Here is a 27,275-nt window from a genome sequence, read left to right on the forward strand (position 1 = left end):
GCTTCTGGATGGTGGAGATAATAACACGGAATTGCGGTGCTAGTGCAAATGCAAATTTTCAACTGATGTCAAAATCATTCATTAGATCAACAACGAGAATGTTTAGAGGGGTAATGTTTTCAGTAAAGTTGCTCGAAAAATCAAAGACTACCAGATTATGACAGGTTAGTTTGGGACACTGTCACTATGTGGCGCCAGTGAACGTACCACCTTTCAGCATATTATAGAATATGATAGATCTTAAAAGTCTACTAACTTAGAAAGATGGTTTTTTCGGCAAAGTTCTAGAGGAGGTCAAGGGCTACGCGATTATGGACAAATCAAATTGCAATAGATCGGCGCTAGTGATCATGTACTATTTTGCAAATTCTATATCTCGAGATCGTGATAATTTAGAAGTGTGGTGTCTTCGGCAATATTCACTGTCCGATGGTGAATAATCCGATGTATCTTTGTTCTCGAGACAATGCACACTAAACTGAGAGGCCACTTGGCTTGATTGTAGCTCTGACTGCGGCAGAAGTAGAAAGTAGAATGTTATAAAATATTAATACCCTCTTATAAACACAAATTTTAGACTCTGCCTAAAGAACAAACTATTAATTTAGAAACAAATGTTTAGATCGGCAATGCTACAGGCAGCGCCAAATCGGACAAGTTGTTGTGTTGCCAGGAAGAAAACGCTTCAAGGGATTCAAAAAAAAATCTGAAAATGATTTTGAAACGTCCTCCCTGGTTTAGCATAAACATATTGTACAAACTCACAAATTAGAAACATTAAAAATTATGGCGAACAGTATTATGTGTATTTTCCGGCAGAAAGCATTGCAACGATTTGCTCTCTTTATAGTTTATAAGTTAGTTGATAGGATTTGTTTAACTCCTTTATTCACATGACAGGTTGGTTGAAAACTTCGTACTGCAAAAATCACTTAACTAAAGCATATTATGCTTAAAAAATAAATAGTCGGGTTTAATGGTTTTTTGTAAGCTCTATGTATGTGCATAAGGGGCGTTACGGCAGAGTTACAAATTTTCACTGCTAAACATTCTTGCCGACTTCCATTAGTGGTATATCATTTTTAAGAGCCCAAAATACTTTTTAGGCTTTTTGTGAATTTTTAGGGGAAATACACTTTAACTTTAAAAGTCTGTTTATGGTATTCCAACAAATTCATTCGGGGGAGGCATGTAATAAGAATACCATTCGATTGCGGTGAAATGCCTCATTTTTTCCATAATGAAAAAAATGATGCAAACACAGAAATATGTAATTAGTCCATTTTTACATGGTTCATTTGATACAGGCCAAATTTTGATATTTTGTTAGTCTTTTTTGCTAATGTGTAAGATGGATTCGTTTTCAATGCTTACAATGAAATGGATACTACTGTATAAAAGTAACCATAAATATACCGCTTTAGTTCGGGTTCCTTGGTAAACATGACAGTTTACACATTTGAGGGATTCCATGAGAAACCAGCCGACCGCAAAATATGACCATCGTCGATACGAACGAAACTTTGCAGGTGTGTTCGCTGTATGAATCTCCATGATATTCTCTGGCAATTGGAATATTTTGATTCAAAAGTAATTTTTCAAAAGGGCGTAAACGTTTCTACGTGTATGAATTTCAAAATTTTTTTGTTCGATTACTGTATTTTATACAGCAAAACTATCTGAGAACAAGTTACAGGGAATGAATACTTCTGTCCGAAAAAATATACACTGAAAAAAATGTTGTGTCATTTTTCAAAAAAACAAAAATTTATGATAAAAATTTAAATTGCGAAAAAACCCATTTTTTAAATTTTTTATATTTTGTTACCAAAAACCTAAAGAGAAAAGAAACATTTTGATTGTGATTGCATGATGGAGAAAAAATCGGTAAAAAAGTTTTTCTAACAATAACTTCGTACATGTTTTTAAATTTCATACTAATTGACATACAAAATTGTAATTTTATTACAGAATATAATTCTAAGCATCATTTGATTTTAAAGCAACCAAAATATATTTCAACCATAGGGTCTGTTGATTAAACTATATAGCTGAATCATATGTTGGTTGTTTTCATGTAACTTTAAAATGTTTCACAATATCGCCTTGATGTCAAAGAGAAAGTTGCACGAAAGTTTACGGGCCTTTTGAAAAACCTATTATTGTTGATGGAGAAACGCGAATAACTTATGAAAAGGTCGTAATAAAACAAAATAATTGTGTTGTTAAAACAAAAGTTAAAATATCTCGAGAACTACTACATTTTAGAAATTTTTTGTTAAGAGCATTTCGATTTAAAATGGCGTTTAGAATCATATTCAAAAAGAAAATTGTATTTTTGACTGCAAATAGTAAGAATTATTAGAAAATGTCAAAAGTTGTTGTTAGGAAAACTTTTTTATTGAAAGCTTCTCCAGGATCCAAATACACTAAAAAAGTTGCTTTTACGTCTTTAAAACGATAAACATTAAATTTTTGACATTTTTTGATGGGGTAACGCGAATAACTTTTTAAAAGAGCATAATTACACGAATTAATTGTTTTTGAAGGAGCAAAATTTCAAATATCTCGAAAACTATCGCATTTTGGAAGATTTATATTCTGTAATAGAATTACAATTTTGTATGTCTTTTAGTATGAAATTTAAAAACATGTACGAAGTTATTGTTAGGAAAACTTTTTTACCGATTTTTTCTCCATCATGCAATCACATTCAAAATGTTTCTTGGTTTTTTGGTAACAAAATATAAAAAATTTAAAAAAATGGGTTTTTTCGCAATTTAAATTTTTATCATAAATTTTTGTTTTTTTGAAAAATGACACAACATTTTTTTCAGTGTATATTTTTTTCAGACAGAAGTATTCATTCCCTGTAACTCGTTCTCAGATAGTTTTGCTGTATAAAATACAGTAATCGAACAAAAAAATTTGAAATTCATACACGTAGAAACGTTTACGCCCTTTTGAAAAGTTGCTCTTGAGTCAAAATAATCTTATTACCTGTGGAAAATATTTAGTCTTGCATGACGGTGAAACGTGTAAAGTTTCATTGGAATCTAAGATGTTCGGTCACGATTTTAAAGATTTTCGGACGGATCTCCGTGGAATTCCTCATTTCGAAAAAATAGTTCAGTTCTAAAGAAATCTCAAAAACCAAATCAAGTTTTCAAAGGATGTAATCACATATTTTAATGAACGGAAAAAAGCTCAAAACCTAGTTCAGCAGTTTCTCAAACTGCAAATGTTCGTAAGTTCAATTTAAACGTTGTGAATAACAACGAATATGAGGATGTTTCAAATCTAGAATTTTTTCTACAATCTCAACAATCAGTTTTGAATCTCATTTTCCACAGATTTTGATGAGTTCGCTTATCAATTAAAAATCTTGCTTAGTATAAACACAAAACTTTAATACTGCATGTCGTTAACCTTCACTTTCAAACAAATTAAAAAGCCGATTTTATAGGTCAATTACATTGCTGTTCTAACGATCATACTGACATTTGAAATCCTTCCTGTTTGAGTCTCACTAATTCTGAGCAATAGCAAGAACTAATTATTTATGAATATTTTCATTTACGATTACTTTCTAAGGGCTTTTTTCTAGAAAAACACGTTTTTTGAATAAAAAATTTCACAATACATACAAATGAATTTTAATTTTGTTCACCTTATACATCCTTCTTTGATCCCTGTGACAATGGGTATTCTTGATCCCTATCATTAGTTCTCTCAAACACTTTCGAAATGTATAGAAATAGAAAAGCATCATTTTCATAAAGTACCGGGCTCTATTAATTGATCTAAAATGTTTTTTCTGTGAACAAATCATGATATAAGTTATTGAAAGTTGGAAAAGCCAGTTAAACAGCACTGATTTACCGTAAATACTTGTCTTGACTTTCTGCTGTGGTTAAAGTATGTCGTGCATCTAAAAAGGTAGCATCATTAGTTAATTTGTCAGGATAGCTGGTTAACTGAACTTTCGTGTCTATAGGTCATAGTGTGCTTTGTTTCTTTAGCTCTAGTAGACGGGGGATCAAATTACCACACGTTTTCACAAAAACCTCGTTTTGACATGATTTTCAAAACTGTTCATATTACTGACAGGATATAGTATTCGGATTGACACATTATTCATAGCTCTTACAATTCGAATTTACTACAAGATGGCGAATTTTGAAATTAAAATTTTTATTTCGTTGAAAAGTTATTAGAAAACAACAAAAGTGGGATCAAGCGTACCCACTCTCCCCTACTGTTCCATTAATATAAGCGACTTAAGACTAAATCTTCAGACACAAATCTGTTAAACATTGAAAATAAGAGACAAACAGTTGATCTTTTAGCAATATGTTGAATACAAAATTTTCTCACTACACGGATCATCTGGTCGGGAACGCTGGCGAACTTGCAGAAAAATAAATAAACAAGAACTGAAATCATTCGAATAAAAATATTATAATCTAATAAACTGCATTCTTCCGATAAAACTTTATCACCGGCGTGCAAAGGTGGCTCATATCATACGCCATCCCGTATCTCCCGTGAGATTGCAAGCCCTCCAGCCGGGTATCGGCCTCTAACACCAGCCGTGAGCCTATCGCAAACGGTATCAACCAGCTTGTTTGGAACATTTGGAGGGAAACATTATCAGCCGGTATTATTGGTACTAGTTACCTTCTGCGTCAGACCCGTTCCACAACTTCCGGTGGCGGTCGAAGAAATGCTGGCACCGATGCTAGCAGCTTGTGAGACATTCACGCTGTGGCAATTAGTGGATATGCTATTGTTATTGGCGTCGGAATGAACGTTGATGGACACTGTGTTCACTGCCATTTTCATATTAGTAGAATTTCAATTTATTCACACTATCACGTGACAAAACTGCGCCAATATATCACCTTGCACTGGAACACTTTGCGACTAGATGCAATGCTGAGAACGACGGACTGGTTAAATCCGAGGCAAACCTTTTTTCACTACCGTTCCGTAATACTTTGGCCGAGTCACGGGAACATCTCATTGCGACTAAGAGACGAGAACATGGCTACTACCGAGCCACATAAATAAAGTACATATTGAACGAAATTGATGGGGAAAATTATAAAAATATTATATATCAAACTCCTAACCAACCCGTTCAAATAGGATGGCATTCCTTCTTATCTTATCAGTCGTTTGTTACAGTAAAATCACTCATCAGCCGCAGGGAACTTATATCAAAACGCACACAAGCTCACGTCGGTTGCCAATGAACACCACACATGCACTCATAAATACACTGTTGTAGGCAACCCACGATTTCGTATGGATCTCCGATGGTATAGTTTATAATACCACGAATAACGCGACTTCAGTAACATTTACAGCACCTAATTCCACACGCAGCCACGATTTCCTAGAACCAACTTATACCGTAGATCGCAATTCCACCTAAGACGCAACTGTTGGCAGTTGTACGCCCTCTGGAACCGCCAAAACTGTTATGGCAAGTCTCGCCGCCTCAACCAACATCCTACAAAATAAAAATCATTCAACATAGAGAGGAAATAGCGTGTACGAACTTTTTGTTTGTACTGTACAGTGCGTTCCAAAGTTCTACAGCCACAGGTCTACGGTATACCTTCAGGCAAGAGACACTCCAGTGTGCTTGGGCAAACAGCAAATTGCCGGCACCAGGCGAATGCGCGTTTCCTCACTTTTGAGGTGTTTGATGTTTGTTTGCACTAGATTCTGTCGCTCTCCGGCTTGCTTTGCTTTATGACCATGCCTCGAACCCTACAATAAACCACAGTCATCAGACACCAGGTATTTGGCTATATACAGGGAACACTGCATCTCGAACGAAATTTCCACTCAACAACTTGTGGGAATGGGTGCGGAGTGGGAAATATCCGCTGCGGTTATGTCCGATCTGAATGTAGAGATCGGCCAACGATAGTTTGAACTTTGAGTTGATCCATTTTAACTATTTGTTCAGGCTGGGATTTCGGTCGTACACAGAATGCAAATAAACACGATTTGGAGGACCGATCAACGTTAAACTTTAATGATGCATGCCCAAATCCACGTTGTGTATAAATAAACTATTTTCATTAGGAGCTGGAGAACTTTTTCTTCTTGTATCGATATTGAGCAGCAAAAGCTGAACATGGAAAAAATTAGTGGTATCTGGTCCAATAAAGTTTTTCAAGATTTTCCAGTGAGAGATGAAAACGTAGCTTCGATCAGTAAAAGATTGCTGCAAATAATTTACATTAAGCTTTTACTCAATCCGAACCTAAAAATGGGTTATGATGATGACTGAAAATGTGTATGCAATAACAAAGCTTTATGACAACTATGAAAATGACATATGCACTTTCCGTGGTATTACCATGACTGAAAAATAGCTGGGAATCCTGATAGGACCACATTCCCCTACAAATTCCAAACTTCTTTTTATAATAGTCATACAGTTATATTTGACTGATTTTCTTTAGTTAATATCGCATTTCGTATTGGACGTTCAGCCACAAGTAGTGAATTTTCATTTTTATTGGTCACATGATTCGATTACTTTTAAAATTAATATTTGCTTTCTTGTTTTTGTGATTTTAGTTATGGTAATTCATGAAACCTGTTTGTCAAGTGGAGCGGGAAGTTAAACAGATCTTGCAAATACAAACTATAAAAAGAGTTCAAGAGATCATCTTATCATATTATTAGCTAATTAGGCATAAAAACCTCTCAAAAAGTCTACCAGAAGTACCGTCTGTGATTATGAAAGAAGATCTGCCCTTCCGTGTTTTCAGAAGCCGCTCGTTATACATAAATTCATTAAAAAAAGCACATCTAGGATTGTTCGCGAACATCATGAGGCAAAGCTCAGAGAATCGCGAACGAAGAATACGCACAATTTGTTAGAACCTACGACTTCGTCCCGCATTCGCAGCTCGCACATCTAGTGGTCCATCTTGGATTTTGGTAGCCCCGTTCACTTTTTAATTTTATTTATGATTACTAGCGAGCATGCAGACTTGGCTACTTTGTGATCCACAGTGAAACAGCGTCGCGCGAGTGAGTGAGTTTGCTCATGCTTGTTCGTCATAATGTCCATAATTATTTATTCAATTATTTTAATTTATTAGGTACATTCATTCAGTTTATTCAATTTAATAATTTTAATAGTTTTGTTCATATTAATCATTGAGGTTTGATTTATATTATTCTCCTTATTCGTGTTATTCATTTATATGTTTTTCCTTTTTTATTAACGACTAAGAGTGAGTCAATTTAATTAGCAAGAGACTGGAAGTCCGATCAAATTCTCATGGGTTCAAACACCATACAACCCCATAAAAATATCATGAACATGGTCCGCGCCAACTTTTGCCACCATCAAATCACCATGAAATGGTCCCAAATCCCACAGATACACCAGAATATGGTTTTTAAATGGGATCTTTCGGGCCATGGTGATGGCGTTTTTATGAGTTGAAGCCATTCCAAACACTATCAAAACACCATACAGTTGGGGGTGAATTTGGACCATGATCATGGGGGTTTTATGGGTTTTTCATTTGCTCGGGAGGTGCTCGTTCAAGAGTTTCAACGTCGCAAAATGCTTAGTGTGGAAGTTTTCCATGACTAACTTTTTGTCGGTTCCGACAGCGTAAGTCAGAAAGGGGCCATCCATAAATGACGCAGCACTTTTTGAGTGATATTTAACACTCCCCTCCCCCATCGTAGCATTTTGTCACAAACCTCTAAATACCCCCTGGTAATTATGGCTTAACGGTAAGCCTCCCCCCCCCCCTGTCACCGCAAAAAATTCCCCTTTAAAAAGCTACGTAGCATAACATGGCCCCCTACCACCCTATCGTCGCAAATCATCACAAAATACAAAACTCCCCCTCCCTCATATAATGCTACGTCATTTATGGATGGTCCCTATGTCACTTTACGCTTGTCCGTACATGCCGCAGACTCAAGTGATTCGCATTTAAAAATGCCAAATTAATTGTCTTCTACCGCAGGAGTAAGGGGTAAACTGTAAACTTGCCATATGGCTCTATTCCATGTTTTTCTAAACATTCTTCTTTCAACTCCTTGCTCTTCCAGGATGGCTCATAATAAGCATAAGCATAAGCATAAGAGATAGCCCGTAGTTGCTACTCCGTTATTGACCAGAACCAAATTAGGTTGCAAAATGTTCATTGGAACAACATGCTTGGGAATATCATGATGAGCCACATTGTACAATCTATATTGATCCCTGCATGCTGATCAATACCGACGCCGGCCACGTTCGAATGCAGATCTTCTGGGAAAGGAAGGAATGTTAGTCCGATACGTGTTGCTACTAGAGACCGAAGAATTCTCTGCATCTCCACATGTATCACGGGAAGGGAAGAGTTGTTAGTAAGTGTGCCAATAGCGTTATAATGTAATGATTGCTCTGGGCAGCCGGCTGCCGAGAATTTGGGAAATTTATCATTTATTGTATTGAAACGATTAGCAAAATAAGCAACTTGAACTCCGGATAGCTGGCTGTAAGGAGCACTGATTATATTTTTTTAATAATATTCAATCACGCGGCGATTTTTTTCGATTCATCAGACTCTTCCATGTGTGTCGCGGATTTGGAGGTTTGGAAGGGAATAGAGTCTAGGATTCGCTCCAAGCAAGCGATGCGAACTGTAAAGCATAGTTTATTAGGTAGTAGTTTTCGAGAACACGATCGCTCGAAAAAGAAGATCTTGTTTTTTTAAACTCTGGGTAGCCGGCTACCGACAGTATCCTATGTTTTCTAAACAAAAGTAATTTCAACTCCACTCAGCCGACCGTGGGAGTATTGCTTAGAAAAGCTAATCTTATCTACGTAATGGGCCGGATCACTATTTATTGCGGCATTATTTAGACTAATTTCGCTATTCCTTCTCTACGATATATTTTTGGGTTGCAAACTACCGAGTGATAACACGTTATACAGACAAAGACTTATGATAGCTCGAGATGTTATAAATCAACGAAAGTATTCCCTATTTTCCATATTGGATTGTTTGTGAAATACACGTATACGAACGATTATAACGAACATTGAACGGAAATACAGAGGATCGTTAACCTGATGCACGGGCTTGTTACCAATAACGGAACTTGAAATTAGATTCATTAAAACAGACGCGGCGAATTTTCAGTACGTATTGACCCGCGATCATCGATACCAGTCAAATCCCATTGGAGCCGACGTCCGAACAACTATTCATTTTTACGGCATTGTCTTCTCGGCTAGATCCGTTCGCACCCTCTCATTCTGCCACTATCGGCAGAAGGCCGACAGCACCCAGTCGTCGTCGATCTGAGGACCAAATGTCATCAATAGACCTAGACTCGCATGTAGGCATGAGACTCGCATGGAGGCATGAGATAGAATTGAAAGCTAACCAATGAACATGACAGCAAAACACTTATTCTTCGTGCTAACATAACCCTCTTACGAATTGTCAATTCTCAAACCTTATATATGATTGAAGTGATCATTCCACTCAAATAAGGCCATGTGTTTTCCCTATGAATGCTCTGTGCATCAGTTTCCCCGTTGGCAAAACAAACCCTAAATAAACATAGAAATTAGTTTGCTCAGTCCAAAGAAAAGTTGGCCGACCGGCGGATACGTGTTCCCTTACAGTGCCATCTCATCAACGTGCACCCAAAATTTACATGCGACAAAATATCTGCAATCCCGAATATAAAAGAATCAAAACCTCTACTCATTTGCAATAAAATAAGATCGCAAAGAAACAGTTGAATATCCAAGGCGGCTCATTTTCAAAGATAGTACCGCCGATGAAGCACCCAATAAAAAATAGGTGACAAAGAACGCGGACGAAAATAGCTGAGCACCGACCGGCTGGTTTGCCACCTATTTTTCGGGCGAAGAATTTTGGGGCGACACCTGGTAGTCGCTAATCGCCGGAGAAACGCCAATTATTTGAATATGCCAATTTTTCTTATTGCCGTATTTTTGTACTATTCGGATCGAATTTTTTTTCTCTGAAAAACCATTTTTCACTATTTTTAGAATGTACACTGTGTTTCTAGATGTTTTCTGTGCACTTTTAATGTCCTTGTATCGGGAATCGATGGCCCGTAATGCGAGGAAAAGATTTTTTTTTTAAACTGTCACCACTCGCGTCAGTCGAAAATATGCCGAAAAATGCTTTTATAAGCTACTTCACTTTGTACAATCGTTAAATTGCACCGTTATTCACACTTTTGATAACCGGGAGGCAGTAAACTTTGCCGAAAATGATGAAAATTAACTGACTCGAAGGGAGCTCTACGAGAGTCAACCTCTCGCGACGAAGATACACGCTCGAATCCCTACCAGGAGTACTATGACTCATAATATTGAGAAATATTTCACACCTTCCTGTCTCTCGCTAATTAAATGTCATTGTTAGATTCATTTATAATATTATTTACACCGAAAACCCGTTTTATCAGCCCCATGATATATTTTCAAAATGGGGACAATGACAAAACATTTTCGTTTATTTGTTTTTAATAAAAAGAAGCTGTTAAATTATTCTTCTCTGGTCATTATACATAGTCTCATAACCCTGACTAGCTGACCAAATTGGATCAAAATGTTGTCAAATTTGGGGACTGATAAAATCGGGTGATCACTGTATTTGTTTGTATCGATTTTATTCATTTCAATCACTTTATTCGTTTTATATTTTTGATATTACTTGTATTCAGTGGAGCATCGTTGTGTTTTGTTCGCTCCGATTATTTTTTTGAATCTGTCATGCTTTGTGCTTATTTACGTCGATGTGTTTTCACTACTCGGTTCGTAAAGTATATTTCGATAAACAGGTGTAAAACCGTATGTTTTAACCCTTAAATGCATAATGTTGCCATTTGGCAACATACTGAATTCTGTGATATAAAGCCTCACCAAGAGGTAAATATTGTATCCATACCAAAAAATGAGTATCAATGAAAAATGAGCTTCATGCATTTAAGGGTTAAGGAGTTTATTACTCATTCTGTGCCACGATAAATATGCGATATAGAGATCGCTTTCATCGCTGCTACTTTGTACGTGTATAGTTGTAAACATTTTACAACACATGATACATTTTTCCACATCGGCCTATCGGTTACTTCAATCGTTCCAGTAGCCCCTCTACCCAAGTTCTGATTATACTTGTCGCGCTTTCATTGATGATCACTAGCCTGGCCCAAAATACCTTAAATCTCGAAATCAAAACCTTGCACCTGAATATGATATTTTGGGTGGCTAATAAGCTTCCCTGAAAATTTCAGCTCATTTGGTATACTGGAAGTGGTTCCGCAAATGGCTCAAAGTTTGTATGGGAAAAATTGACCAAATGTATGAGAAACGCACCAGTTTCACATTTTCAGATCTAGGTGGCGCTGTATTCGATCAATGTTTTTCGTGAGAAAAATTAAGAATCTTTTTGTAACAACAAATCGACTCGTGAAGATTGCAAGTCAATCCAACAAAAACTGACAAAGTTATAAGCGCGCAAAGTTGAGGGTGTCATGTGCTGTAGTTGGGGTGGCTCTGTCGAAAGTGAAAAAAGCGGCTTATGGTGAACTCACGATTTGCAAGAGGTGGATAACTACATGATTTTCAACTTTTAATAACACGAAATGCTGGCCATTTGAAAGGGTAATATCTTCGACAAACTAGATCAGAATGTCAAGGGCTTTCCGATGAAGAACAAGCTAATGCAGAATTATCCCTCCAGGTGGCGCTAGGGAGTAGGCAAATGACCTATAATTAACTTATATATTGGGTTATATCTCATGATAGGAAATACTTAGCGGGGTGGGCATTTCGGCAAAGTAAATCATAAGATCCAGGGCTTTTCGCCGGAGCATATTTTAATTTACAATTCTGCTGGGTGGCGCTAGAGTGCCTGAGAATTTCCTATTCATTTGATATTGGGTCATATCTCGTGAGTGGAAACACTTGTCGGAATAAAGTCTTCGGCAAAGTAGACAGAATAGGACATTTTGATATGAGTTAGCGACACAGGGGAATAATTTCGAATAAAACTGTTCTCCGTTGGCAAACCCTTGATTATATAGTCTACTTTGCCGAAGACTTCCGACAAGTGTTTCCACTCACGAGATATGACCCAATATCAAATGAATAGGAAATTCTCAGGCACTCTAGCGCCACCAAGTGGAAAAATTGTAAATTAAAATATGCTTCGTCGAAAAGCCCTGGATCTTATGATTTACTTTGTCGAAATGTCCACCCCGCTAAGTATTTCCTATCATGAGATATGACCCAATGTGTAAGTTTACTATAAGTCATTTGCCTACTCCCTAGCGCCACCTGGTGGGATAATTCTGCATTAGATTGTTCTTCATCGGAAAGCCCTTGACATTCTGATCTAGTTTGCCGAAGATATTACCCTTCCAAATGGTCAGCATTTCTCGAGTACTTTTTCAAATGGACGTAAGTAACAATGAGAGATTCTCTTTGAGGTCTTTCTCTTCTGTTCATTACTCGGTCATTTCAACATTTACTACTCTACTCTTTGCATAATATTGTAGTAAAAACCGTCGGCTTTCGATATGTACTGGAAACTTAGTACAAAGTGTTGTAATGACGTCGTAATAAACGAAAGAGAAAGTAAACAAAGAGAGGCTCTCAATGTTACTTACGTCCATTTGAAAAAGTACTCGAGATTTCGTGTTACTAAAAGTTGAAAATCATGTAGTTATCCACCTCTTGCAAATCGTGCGTTCACCATAAGCCGCTTTTTTCACTTTCGACAGAGCCACCCCAACTACAGCACATGACACCCTCAACTTTGCGCGCTTATAACTTTGTCAGTTTTTGTTGGATTGACTTGCAATCTTCACGAGTCGATTTGTTGTTACAAAAAGATTCTTAATTTTTCTCACGAAAAACATTGATCGAATACAGCGCCACCTAGATCTGAAAATGCGAAACTGGTTCGTTTCTCCATACATTTGGTCAATTTTTCCCATACAAACTTTGAGCCACTTGCGGAACCACTTCCAGTATACCAAATGAGCTGAAATTTTCAAGGAAGCTTATTGGCCACCCAAACTATCATATTCAGGTCCAAGGTTTGAAATTCCGCACTTTGCATTTTTTTTCATACAACTTTGGGCCACTCTAATGATCACTGATAATGACGTTCTGAAAATTCTCTCGCGCTGTTTGAACGTTGGAGTGTCAAAAGCTGCGATTGGTGCAGAAGGAGAAGGACACTCCAAGCTTGTGTTACGTTCCATTTAAAGTTGACCTCGATCCAGCACAGAAGCAGCATGCACTTGCTCCGTCTACTTGGCGTGAAGGCCTATTGTTTCGAGAATTGTGGACAAATTTTAAGAAAACCTATTCGCGGACTCAAGCAGAACCGACAATTCCTACAGAGAACATAGAAATCCCAATTATGACGAACCAGTTAATGAAAAATAGCTGTACACCACGCATCGCCGACCACCCAACCGTTTTCTCAGACAACATACCTTCATTTTAATCATCGCTATCGAATATACTTCGGCAAATTCTCGCTGCGCTGCCATCACCGGCCTCCTGTTATATAGTACTATATTTCGAACTCCCTTGTCAGGCGAATTTTTTGCTTTAGATGTTTACCTGCTCTCTGAAAACGTTTTTGATATGCGGGACGCCACCGGGTATAACACATGATTCCCTGTTCATCTACTACCAGAACTTCCGTGGAATGAGAACTAAAACTGGCTACTGGCTTTGCCCTCACCTCATGCGACTACGTAATTACTGTTTTCCCGAAACATGGCTACGTGATGATACATTATACTCCAAGCTTCTGCTGAATTACATAATTTATAGATGCGATCGTGCTAAAAATGCCTGGATGTATATTCACAACACGAACAAGTTCCCGTACGCGTTTCATTGCCTGGTCGATCGTTATATGTTTGCTGCATTTATCTGAGGCCGAACAGTGAACCTGGCTTGTGTAACGTTCACTCCTCTGCGATCCTAACTATTTTTGATAAAGGCTGCAAGCGAGACAAAGCCTCATGGTCATCTGGTTTTTTGCGATGGCGACCTTATCATAATTCTTGAAAATGCTACATCGTAACAAAGGACAGCCATCACAGAAACGTTGATCGTTGATATCATAGTTGCTCTCTTAGCAACGTAAATGAACGAAAATTCGATCTAGCTTTCTTTGACGACACGAACGTGTTCGAAAAGATTCAGCCTCGGACATCAGTGCTCAAGGTAGACCCCCATCATAAGCCCTTCATTTTAAGATTTGACAAGCATCCTCAACTTTGATTTTACTCTGTGCATCTTCGATTAAATTTCAACGGCCATTGGTACAGCCAATTGGCGTGATATACTTGAACCTTGAAGCTTGAGCCGATTCAAATCAGGCAGTTACGGCGATCTGCGAAACAACATACATAATTCTTCGCCGTAGTGTTTCTAAAAACGTGTCAGTATAAAAGCAGATTAAAAGCATCCACGATGGAACGCCGAGCTTCGTCGACTACGCAACGTGCTTCGGAAAAACGAAAGCGATACTTACATCACAGGACCGTCGACAACAAAACTATTATTTGACAGCCCGAATCAGTGTATTTGGCGAGTGTCTTATTCAAGGCCAATGCAGCCTGTTAACTAATCTCTCAACATTCTGGAAGTTTATAAACAGCAGAAGACGCTCTAAGGATATTCTACAAAAAGTCTATCTTCGAGACAAATGCTCACAGTCCGCAGCCGACTCGGTGGGTCTTTTAGTAGATCACTTTCGAGATGTATTTACCAGCCCGCATAGTCTACCCATCGCACCTTGAAACATAGCCAATCTCTAATATCAGCCTCCCCGCCCTAACGTAAACGATACCGCTGTTTTGAGAGCTTTGTCCAGCGTCAATCCGGGTTACATCCAGATAGCTTGCTTCCTTAGTTCATAAAACATTGTTCCCGAGCGCTTTCTATACCAGTAAGCATTATTTTCAAGCGCACAATTACGGAAAATGTTTCGCCAAGTGTATGGACAGAAGTTGCTATACTTCCTATTCATCAGCGTTCCACCACGGAAATTTATAATCTACTTCTCTGCGGACACGTTTTTTAGGAACATTACGGTGAAGAATCTCATATATGGTATCATAGAACGCCACAACTGCCTGATCTAAGTCTTTTCCAACCAACATCTCACGCCAATTGAGTGCACCAATGGCGATTGAGGGTTCATCAAAGTTGCATTGAGTAAGGTCAAAGTTAAAGTCGTCGTTAATTGTATCAAAAGCTTCACCGTCATCAGAACGCATATCAAATCTTAAAACGAAGGGTTTATGGTGAGGGTCAACCTTCAGTATAAATTTGGGAGGCTGAATCAGTTCGAACACGTCTGACACAGAATTAACGAAAACGAAATCGAGGGTCCGTCCATTCACGTTGCTATGAGAGCAGATTTCATGCAAGCCACCAGCGACCAACGTTTCTGTGATGGCCGTCTGGTGTTCCATGGTTGCATTTTCAGAAAGGTAGCACTTATAATCGTCATCAAAAATCCACCGAAGATTATAATCACCTACAACAAGTACATTGTCGCACCTATTACATTTGTTCAGGATGCTTTGGACTGCAGAGGAGTGAACGTTGTACAAGTCAGGACCACTGTTCGGCCTTAGATAAATGCAGCAAATATATAACGATTGACCGAGTAGTAAAACGCGTACGACAACTTGGTCCAAACATTCACATCCAGGCATTTTTAATATAGTCCCAGCTAGATGATTTTAATCGCTATCAGAACACCACCCCCGCGACGTAGATGACTGGTAGAAGAGTTGCGATCGCATCGGTAGATTGCGTAGTTCATCGTTAGCTCGGTGTTTAATATATCATCACGTAACCAGGTTTCGGTGAGAACGGTAATGTCATAGTCGCAGGAAGTGAGCGCAAGCAAGAAGGCCTGCGTTTTTGTTCTCATTCCACGAACGTTCTGGTAGTAGACGGACAGGAAATCAGGTGTTGTACGAACGGCATGCTACGAATCAAGAGGTTTTCAGGGAGTAGATTATCATTTAAAGCAAAATACTCGCCTGAGAAGGGAGTTCGGAAGACCCCCTCACGACCTCCGACCGCAGGGCCGGGACGACTAAGCTGGTCGCTGGCTGGTAGCGCGACTGCGTCGGAGCGCTCGGGCCCTTCCGTAGTACTGTATAACGGGCGTTCCGGTGATGGCAGCGATAAACAAAGTGCACCTTCATTTAGTTAGTTCAAATCGTTAGAGAGCACGACCGGTTCAGGAGGGTGAACCAGTCTACTACTATGCAGATGATCTTCGGTGACTGCGTCTAAACTGTTGTGTTCAGCAGCAGTCTGTAGTGGGAGGCATTCTGAGCGAGCAGAAGCGATGCAATCCAACTTTCCACTTAGACATTGAAGTTGTTTGCCAGGCAGGTTTGCAATGATGGTAAAATCAAACGAATTGTGTTTGTCGACAGACTGCAATTGAGATTTGTTTTGAGGGTGTGCAGAATCCAGAATTGCTTCGGAAGGGCATATACCCTCCTTGGGTTTACCTGACACATATGGAGTCTCCGATTCGTCAGGTATGTTGATTGCCGAGGAAAATAAAGTTAGAAAGACGAGTATAGCGTTGAGCTATAGAGACTGTAAACTGTATTTTTAGTTTTAAGATAGTACAAAATTGTTCCCCTCATTTGTTACAAAAATAAATTAATTTTTGTTATAACCAAGTTATAACAAAATGAAAATGTACGAAAGTTTCAATTGCAAATCGCAATGTTTGATGTCAAATAAATAGACTTAACAAAAAAACTAATTTGTTAATTATAAATAGTTAGTTTTACATTAATCATATGAAATGCGTCATTACAAACATAATCAACAACAGAAATGCTCGTTGATAATAATGTGTTGAATTAAACATTTCAATTGCACATTTTCGTGCGAAAAAAAAGAATCACATCTCAAGGTGCTCCAGGAACCCATAATACGTGTCTGGGTGACAAACGAGATCTACCCGAGCATGTCAGATACAATTTTCTGCCTAAGCCTGGGAAAATATGGAATCGACGAATAAAAATCCCCTGTTGAAGATTGCCACCATCAATCAACCTGCATTCAACTGAAACGTCTAGCGCAAAAGTTTCGTCCACGTTTTCATTTATTAAACCACCTCGTTATCGCTGCTGCGCCTATTGCAACACACACGTATATACACCGGACTCATTAGAAGCCAGGTAAATACCTGATAATAAAAAAACACAGCATTTGTTTGATAACGGGACCACATGATACCAGCGGCACTTATCAGTGAACCAATTTGGACGTGGCTTTCGCTCCATTTTGTTGTTATTCAGGGTTCACAGAAACTCGTAACCACACGGCAAACGTCACTGTCCACGTCAACGCTCCGTGCAAACAGCGCACCATGACAGCCTAACAAGAGCCCCCCGAATTATATCGATCGATCTGGGTAAATTTATATTACACCGCAATAAATTTTTACCGCACTTGATGAAAAATATCAAATTTGAACATCTTGACAAGCTTATGAATTACACGTTGCCTCGCGCTGGAAGCAACAAAACCAAGAAGCAGGAGAACAAACAGCGCTAGAGACCATTTGCACTCGACAGAGATAAATATCTTTTATTATTTTTACGTACGGTGATTTCATCACTCACCAAACAAGCCCTGGAATGAATACCAGTCAATAAAAGTTAAAATTGATTGACACCCGATCACAATGGAGAACGACTAGAATGAGTTCCTAAATTTCCATTCCCACTGACTGCTGTTATGCATTACGTCACTTACATTCAATACGAAATCCCATTTTGACTAGCTTTTGATGAGACCACCTCATATGCAGTATCCTAGGCAGCATCCTTCGAACTTCACTACGGGAATTGGGGAAAACAACAATGGAACCGAGAAGCCACCCGCGCCCGAACTATACGACCACTTGTGCAATACAGCACAGTTTCTCCGGAATTGGATGCCTGGAATATGGTGATAATATAATATAATATTAAATTTAACTTTTTTTCAAAGGTTATATCTCGGTATAGATAGTGAAGTGCGATGATAAGTTAACATATCAATTCGTTGTTTTCTGATTTCTTGCTCTTACCTTTGCAACGAATAGGGAAAATTAATACTTTCGGATGAGGTTTGGATCGAATTTTCCGAATAATATTTTGGGTATTGATTACTAATATCTCTTGAAAATCAACCGATCACGTTGGTAGTTACGCAAACCGTACCAAACAGTTGAAAAGCAGCAAATGTACTACCAGAGTGCATTGAGAAAGTCATTCGAAATCAGTACTCTTGCTCAACAGTTATCTTCGTATCATTCTAGGCTGATTATTTCGAACATATATAGCGCGGATGATAACTCCGTATCTCTAACAACAATTTTATCAATTTATATCTCCTTGTGGCAAAGTGGAACGATAGCGTATTTAACTAGCAAAACAACCAGTGCTGTGCGCCATAGGCAAGCGCTTCGCTGCCACCAATTGCCGTCCAGCCAGTGCCACATTTGTTTTTCGCCAGCATGTGCCAATTTTCACTTCCGCCCAAAACGAATGGTTTCGGTGCTCAAGTGAGACCATATGCAAATATGGTAAAAACATTAGAGAAAGAGGGTAAACAATAATGCGTTAATATGGAAGTAATGGTAAATTTCTATGTTTCCGCGGAAATTGATTGTACGACATACGAAATACGATTGTACTGATCGCTACGGAGGAACTTTTTCAGAAAATTTTAATTACATTATCATTTTTCGCGCGGAATTTCAAACCTTTAGCCAATCTTTGAGGGTTTATTTTCGTTGGCTTAAAACTCCACTGAACGGAAAACTAATATGAAAAAAAACGCTTTGAACGCACCAACCAGTGAAGTATATAGACTCTGATCTTCAATGTCAGTTTCTTTTTCCGAGCAGCCAATATAAATCATGCAGTGTCGATAGTGGTTGTTTCAACCGACCAAGAATTAAACTACAAATAAACTCTTCCGATAGTATCAATTCAAACTTCGTAGTAATAGTAACCCCATTTTCCTTGCTCCACGCTACCCGTGCGTGTTTAAAATATTTTTAATTTATAAAAGTTTAAAAAAAATCTCAATCGCCAAGGGAGCTTTGGAAGTATCGATGCGAACTCAACAGTAGGAAACTAGGGTTTGCAGTACCGACCCTTTTTGGCGAAAACCGGTACTACGGTACTGAAGACCTCAGTACCGGTAATACCGGTAAAGTACCGGTACTCGAATATTTAAAAAAAAATTGAAAACAGCTTCAAAGTGAAACTGGTGGCCTTATTCTCAGATGATTGATTTGTGCTGATCAAAAAACATGTTTATTGTTTTTAATTGCTTTGGAATGGCATAACTCATTTCAGCAGAAGATATTTTTCGTATGCGGTACCTTCTTTTATTTTGAAATCTGGGCCAATTCGAAATCAATAACTGCTCAGCGATGCGACTTTCGTCGACTTTAACAGATGGTAAATGTAAGAAACCCTATTAACAACAGTAAATCAAAGCGAGAATGGCAGTAAATCCGAGCAGTAGCTGGCATTTCTTCTCTTGCTTTTCTGTAAATTGGCTTCGACGTTTATGTCGTTTGTCTACTATTCTCTAATGCATACCAAGGCTCTTTACTTTCCTGTAAACTATGGAGCTTTGCTGAATTTTCCGATCACCAATAATTACAAATCTCACCATTAGAAGCAGTTCACCAAGTCTAAAATTGTTAAATACTAAAACGCTGTTCGTTCTTTAATAGATAAAGGTTTAAGAGCAAACCAAATACAGACATGACTTAGACCATAGTCTTATTACGCGCCACCCAGTGAATGATGGAAACCAGTCAGAATGTCAGTAATAAAAAAAATCATAGCAAATTTTTAGTCTATTATGCTAGATGTGAATATTTTGAAATTTAGTACAAGATCGTTAAAATTTAATTTGGACAAAATAGTGCAGGAATTTAAATATACCGTTCAGTACAATGCACAGTGTTTTTTTTGCCAAAAACACGCGATTAATTATTTACACAAAAACGGTCAAGTTTAGATCAATAATGTCTTCTGAAAGTTTTATCAGTATTTCAAGACCTTTCTTCTGGTTTAGTACATTGAGTGATTAATCCTCCTAAAAGTGAGACATTTTTCTCATTTTATTAAAATGTATAGATAATGAGATCATATGTTCTGCAATGTTGTAGAGCTACTTTTTGCGAACAACTTTGCTTAAGAGCCCAAAATTGTATATTCAATACTTGTGAAGTTATAGTGCCTTGTTTGTGGATGACCCCTTAAAATCATTTTTTTAATATAACTTTTTTGGTATCGTACCTATGAATTTAGAATGTTCTACAAAGTTATTTGCGTCAATGTCATCCGCAACTCTTTAAAAGAACGTTTTGTTCTAGCTCTTCTATCTTCGAAGTTATTTAGCAATTTTTGAAAAAAAATAGTGCTACTTCCAATAGCAATAACTTTTGAACGGGCAAAAACGGGCAACCAGCTATAGTTATAAACCTTAGTACAACAAATGAACTACAAAATCCAATGTATTCCATTTGTCTACTGTTGTCTCCGGTGCTGTTATGGACGGTTTAGGAAGTGCTTTCTGCTGCTTAGTATGCATTTTTCATTAAGTGGAATTGTTCATCTGTTCCTCGCTGGATTCTCTTTTTACGTATGCGTGTGCAGGAAAGAAATTAAGAGAGAGAGAAAGAGAAAGAGAGAGAGAACAAGAGAGAGAAAGAAAGAGAGAGAGAAAGAAAGAGAGAAAGAAAGAGAGAGAGAGAGAGAGAGAGAGAGAGAAAAAGAAAGATTGTAGAGGACCGCTAAGCGCATAACTTCTGCGAAATCGCGCAAAAATCGCCTTCAAGAAAATTCTGTGTACTTGAGTTATGAGCACCCAAAGTCTTAAGAGTCTAAAAACATTAGTTACTGTGCGATTATGCTTGATCCACAGTCTTTTGAAATAAATACAAGACATCTTGACTATTTGCATTATTCCAGCGGCAAAATCGGGCATATTATGTCCGTCAACGTTATAATATTGAAAGACTTGTTGAACTACAGAACCAATTTTCATACTTTCTCTCGCGAAAACCCAAAAGGAAAACAAGTGACGTTTATCAAGGGTACCTAAATAGTATAATGAGTGTACTTTTCAATAAACATAAATACTAAGTATATAAAGAAATTATGTTTCAATCAATTACCTTACATTCCAACTGTACACCCAAAACGAATCGTTGAGAGCGGAATTGATTCTGTTTTTTTCGCTCTCGAACTGTGAGCGAAAAGCTCCCAAACGATGCATTAGTGTTCAACCAACCTCATACTTGTGGAATACAATGTCGTACCCCATAGCTACACACTGTTGGCTCATGTAGTGCAGGGATAACTTGAATAACACATACCATCGTCTCCATACTGTCCCATTTGCGATCACTGCTGCAATGATGCGAAGTTTATATAGCCCATTCGAACGATTGCTCATTATGTGTCGTTATGCCATAAGGTGTAAAGCAGGCGTTTTAGCGAGTGGATGTTTGTCGGTTCCAGTCTTGATGCTACCCGTTAATCTTTTTTTCTAGTAAGGCTTAGTTCCCAACACATACATACAAACAAAATATTAATAACAGCGGGGAAATGGTACAAAGCAAAATGCGTCAATGACGATGCTGAAATACCGACGCGGCGGCGGGATGCAAACGATATTATCTCACTCATCATAAGTGTGAAGCTTTATATACGCCATTATACTACTCCACCAGTGTGTCATCATGGTACGGGCAATAAAGAGGTGTTTTTACCGAATAGAAGTTTGTCGGTTCTAATCTTGAATCCTGATATAAGATTTTTTTTACTAGAAGTTTCAGGTCACGAGCTATTTATAGCAGCGAAGAAAAGAATGAAACAAAACAAAATGCAATGCAGCAGCAATGGTGATGAGATTGCTTGTGGTGGTTGGGTGGGGGGAATGTAAGGTGTAGAAGAAAGATACGAAACTAAATACTAACAAAGTTTCCTTGTGTGTGAGTGTGTGTCATCGTTATTTTTGCGTGAGCGTTGGGCTCATCCCGAATTGTGCGCGAACAACTCAATGTTGAAAAAGGATTGCTTTTGGGAATGAGATTGTGAGCCCAAAAACAGAAAATCTGAGCTCACCGTTTTGGGTGTACACATTTTGATGAAAATCCCTTTAAATTAGTATCGCTTAAAACGTTTCGTATCATTGAATGTACGAAAAAACGTGTACAGACACTCTCCCGCACACGTGACCGCGTCGAAGTTCGGGAATCTTCTAGTTTTGAGCATTACCCTTAGTAACAGTCAAGGATTGCTACATCTCGGAGCTGTGTAACACTGATTTTCTTAAAGGCGATTTCGTACACCCAAAACGAATCGTTGAGAGCGGAATTGATTCTGTTTTTTTCGCTCTCGAACTGTGAGCGAAAAGCTCCCAAACGATGCATTAGTGTTCAACCAACCTCATACTTGTGGAATACAATGTCGTACCCCATAGCTACACACTGTTGGCTCATGTAGTGCAGGGATAACTTGAATAACACATACCATCGTCTCCATACTGTCCCATTTGCGATCACTGCTGCAATGATGCGAAGTTTATATAGCCCATTCGAACGATTGCTCATTATGTGTCGTTATGCCATAAGGTGTAAAGCAGGCGTTTTAGCGAGTGGATGTTTGTCGGTTCCAGTCTTGATGCTACCCGTTAATCTTTTTTTCTAGTAAGGCTTAGTTCCCAACACATACATACAAACAAAATATTAATAACAGCGGGGAAATGGTACAAAGCAAAATGCGTCAATGACGATGCTGAAATACCGACGCGGCGGCGGGATGCAAACGATATTATCTCACTCATCATAAGTGTGAAGCTTTATATACGCCATTATACTACTCCACCAGTGTGTCATCATGGTACGGGCAATAAAGAGGTGTTTTTACCGAATAGAAGTTTGTCGGTTCTAATCTTGAATCCTGATATAAGATTTTTTTTACTAGAAGTTTCAGGTCACGAGCTATTTATAGCAGCGAAGAAAAGAATGAAACAAAACAAAATGCAATGCAGCAGCAATGGTGATGAGATTGCTTGTGGTGGTTGGGTGGGGGGAATGTAAGGTGTAGAAGAAAGATACGAAACTAAATACTAACAAAGTTTCCTTGTGTGTGAGTGTGTGTCATCGTTATTTTTGCGTGAGCGTTGGGCTCATCCCGAATTGTGCGCGAACAACTCAATGTTGAAAAAGGATTGCTTTTGGGAATGAGATTGTGAGCCCAAAAACAGAAAATCTGAGCTCACCGTTTTGGGTGTAGAAGTTATGCGCTTAGCGGTCCTCTCCAATCTCTCTCTTTTTCTCTCTCTCTTTCTATCTCTTGTTCTCTCTCTCTCTCTTTCTCTTTCTCTCTCTTAATTTCTTTCCTGCACACGCATACGTAAAAAGAGAATCCAGCGAGGAACAGATGAACAATTCCACTTAATGAAAAATGCATACTAAGCAGCGGAAAGCACTTCCTAAACCGTCCATACCAGCACCGGAGACAACAGTAGACAAATGGAATACATTGGATTTTGTAGTTCATTTGTTGTACTAATGTTTATAACTATAGCTGGTTGCCCGTCTTTCCCCGTTCAAAAGTTATTGCTATTGGAAAAAGCACTATTTTTTTCAAAAATTGCTAAATAACTTCGAAGATAGAAGAGCTAGAACAAAACGTTCTTCTAAAGAGTTGCGGATGACATTGACGCAAATAACTTTGTAGAACATTCTAAATTCATAGGTACGATACCAAAAAAGTTATATTAAAAAAATGATTTTAAGGGGCCATCCACAAACAAAGCACTATAACTTCACAAGTATTGAATATACAATTTTGGGCTCTTAAGCAAAGTTGTTCGCAAAAAGTAGCTCTACAACATTGCAGAACATATGATCTCATTATCTATACATTTTAAAAAAATGAGAAAATACTCTCTCACTTTTAGGGAGATTAATCACTCAATGTACTAAACCAGAAGAAAGGTCTTAAAATACTGATAAAACTTTCAGAAGACATTATTGATCTAAACTTGACCGTTTTTGTGTAAATAATTAATCGCGTGTTTTTGGCAAAAAAAACCACTGTGCAATGGGAGCTACACAGAAAAAAATATTTTGTAATTTTAAGTTTATTTTCAAGCACATATTTGGAGCATGAATATAAATGTAAAATTAAGTTCCACCACAAATACACACGACTTGTCGTGCTTTCTTCAACGAATTTTCTTATAATTTTACACGTGGATTGAAAATTACAGTTTCTTTAAACGGAAAACCAATGTACTTCAATGTATTTTTACTCGAACACTGTTGTAAAATGAATGACATGTAATATTACACGAATGAAAGTGTAAAATTGTATAATGTTTGATGCTCCAATTGATGTTACTGTAGTTTTCAATCAAATGTTTGACTCAATCATTGTATGTTTACTAGACCTCTCCACATTTTAAAACTTTTTTGAAATATATATATCGGTCAGCACAAATTTTTGTTCTAGGTGTGAATTAAAGAACTTTCACCAAAAATGGCTTAATTTGGACAGGATTTAGAGGTTGGAGACCAATCAAAAATCGTGTTTTTGCTATGTTTTCATAGGTAGATCACTTACACTCTGAATTAATAGGCTCTACATGCCCACGTATCATCAAAGGTTGTTCTTTAGACATATCTTAACATGTTTTAATAGGTGAACATAGCTCCAATTGCAAAAGAAAACCTGTTTTAATCCACCTAGAGGTGCAATTGTGCCTTTCTCATTTCTCCAAACTATGATTTAATAGCTGGTTCGTACAATATAACATTATGGAAATGTCTTTCATTCTTATTACACTTGGTAAGTATATATATATATATATATATATATATATATATATATATATATATATATATATATATATATATATATATATATATATATATATATATATATATATATATATATATATATATATATATATATATATATATATATATATATATATATATATATATATATATATATATATATATATATATATATATATATATATATATATATATATATATATATATATATAAGAGCACCTCTTTGCATTCATCGCGATATCGGTTTGAATCGGAGTTTTCTATGTGATCGCACTCCACAACCCGTAACTCCGGAGCCGGAAGTCGGATGGAGATGGAATTTAATATCAGTTTCCGGGGACGCAACACCTTTCATTTGAGACTAAGTTGATCAAATAGGTCTAGCCATTTTCGAGAAACCAATATAACCGTTATTCTGAATTTGGATGCTTCCGGATCCGTCGATGGTGGCCAGTGTGGCCAAAGAGACTTTGAATGACTGTTGGTGACCTAGATCTACAAATTCAACAGTTGTGTTTGCATTTTGGAAAAAAAATTCACCTTTTTACATTCATCGCAGAATTCGTTAGAATCGGGATTTGCTGCGTGATCGTACGTATCACCCTGTAATTCAGGAACCAGAGCTCGGATCCACACAAAATTCAACAGCAGCTGATGGACCTTTCATTTAAAATCAAGTTTGCCAAATCGGTTCAGAAAATTCCGAGAAACCGATGTGGACAAATCAACAAATTTTGTTTTGTAACCGTACTCTTCAACGCGTAATCCAGAACAAGATGTCGGTTGAAAATGAAATTCAATAGCAACCTATGGGAATATTATACCTTTCATTTGAATCTTAGTTTGTAAAAATCGGTTCAGCCATCTCCGAGAAACCGATGTGGACATTTTGTTAACAAATCCGCACATACACACACATACATACATACATACATACATACATAGATACATAGATACATACATATATACATACATACATATATACATACATACATACATACATACATACATACATACATACATACATACATACATACATACATACATACATACATACATACATACATACATACATACATACATACATACATACATACATACATACATACATACATACATACATACATACATACATACACACATACATACATACATACATACATACATACATACATACTTACATACATACATACATACATACATACATACATACATACATACATACATACATACATACATACATACATACATACATACATACATACATACATACATACATACATACATACATACATACATACATACATACATACATACATACATACATACATACATACATACATACATACATACATACATACGAGACGAGCGAAGGACAGAAGTCATTGCGTGTCACAGCGGGCGTTCCTCAGGGCTCCATTCTCGGTCCAACCCTTTGGAACGGGATGTACGATGGAGTGTTAACGCTGCAGCTGCCTAGGAAAGTGAAAATCGTAGGTTTCGCGGACGACGTGTCACTAACGGTGATGGGTGAGACACTTGAAGAAGTGGAGGTGTCGGTGACGGAGACAATAGACGCGATCGAGAGATGGATGAACGGGGTTAAGCTGCAAATAGCTCGCCACAAGACGGAGGTGTTGTTGGTCAGTAACTGCAGATCGGTCCAACGGATGCAGATCGACGTCGGAGGGCACGTGATTGCATCGAAACGTGCATTGAAGCAATTGGGAGTTATAATCGACGACCGGTTGAGCTTCAACAACCACGTTGATTACGCCTGTGGAAAGTCGGCGAAGGCAACGAACGCAATAGCGAGAATCATGCCAAACGTCGGCGGTCCGAGAAGCAGCACGAGACGTCTGCTATCTACTGTTTCGTCATCGATACTCCGATATGGGGTTCCTGCCTGGAGTGCTGCGCTGAAAACCAAGCGGAACCGTGAAAAGCTAAACAGGACATTCCGACTGATGGCCGTACGAGTCGCGAGTGCCTACAGAACAATATCGTCGGAGGCAGTATGCGTTATCGCCGGGATGATCCCCATCTGCATTACCCTGGCGGAGGACGTGGAATGCTATCAGCGGAGAAATGCACGTAACGCTAGGAGACAGGTTCGAGCGGACTCGTTGGCTAAATGGCAACAGGAGTGGGACAACGCGGAGAAAGGAAGGTGGACCCACCGACTCATCCCAAATGTATCGGCCTGGGTACATAGGAAGCATGGAGAGGTGAACTTCCATCTGACGCAGTTTTTGTCCGGGCACGGATGCTTCCGGAAGTACT

At 38.0% G+C, this 27,275-nt stretch overlaps 1 protein-coding gene across 3 annotated transcripts in view; it reads right to left on the reverse strand.

The window, feature by feature from the left end:
* LOC131683841 (GATA-binding factor 3-like) overlaps positions 1 to 27,275 on the reverse strand; it is an 84,333-nt gene that overhangs the window by 40,261 nt on the left and 16,797 nt on the right. The window contains exon 1 of one of the 3 annotated variants that reach the window (XM_058966188.1): positions 17,864 to 18,048. The exons of 1 other annotated variant lie outside the window; for it this stretch is intronic. Coding sequence is in view for 1 of the 2 variants with exons in the window: in XM_058966187.1 (XP_058822170.1) it covers positions 4,681 to 4,845 (165 nt within the window). In the remaining variant the exon portion in view is untranslated. Of the gene's footprint in view, positions 1 to 4,680; positions 5,178 to 17,863; positions 18,049 to 27,275 lie in introns of those variants that run through there. One more of the 3 variants, XM_058966187.1, reaches the window with a different exon arrangement.

This window comes from Topomyia yanbarensis, chromosome 2, assembly GCF_030247195.1.
Source record: "Topomyia yanbarensis strain Yona2022 chromosome 2, ASM3024719v1, whole genome shotgun sequence".
NCBI classification, from domain to species: domain Eukaryota; kingdom Metazoa; phylum Arthropoda; class Insecta; order Diptera; family Culicidae; genus Topomyia; species Topomyia yanbarensis.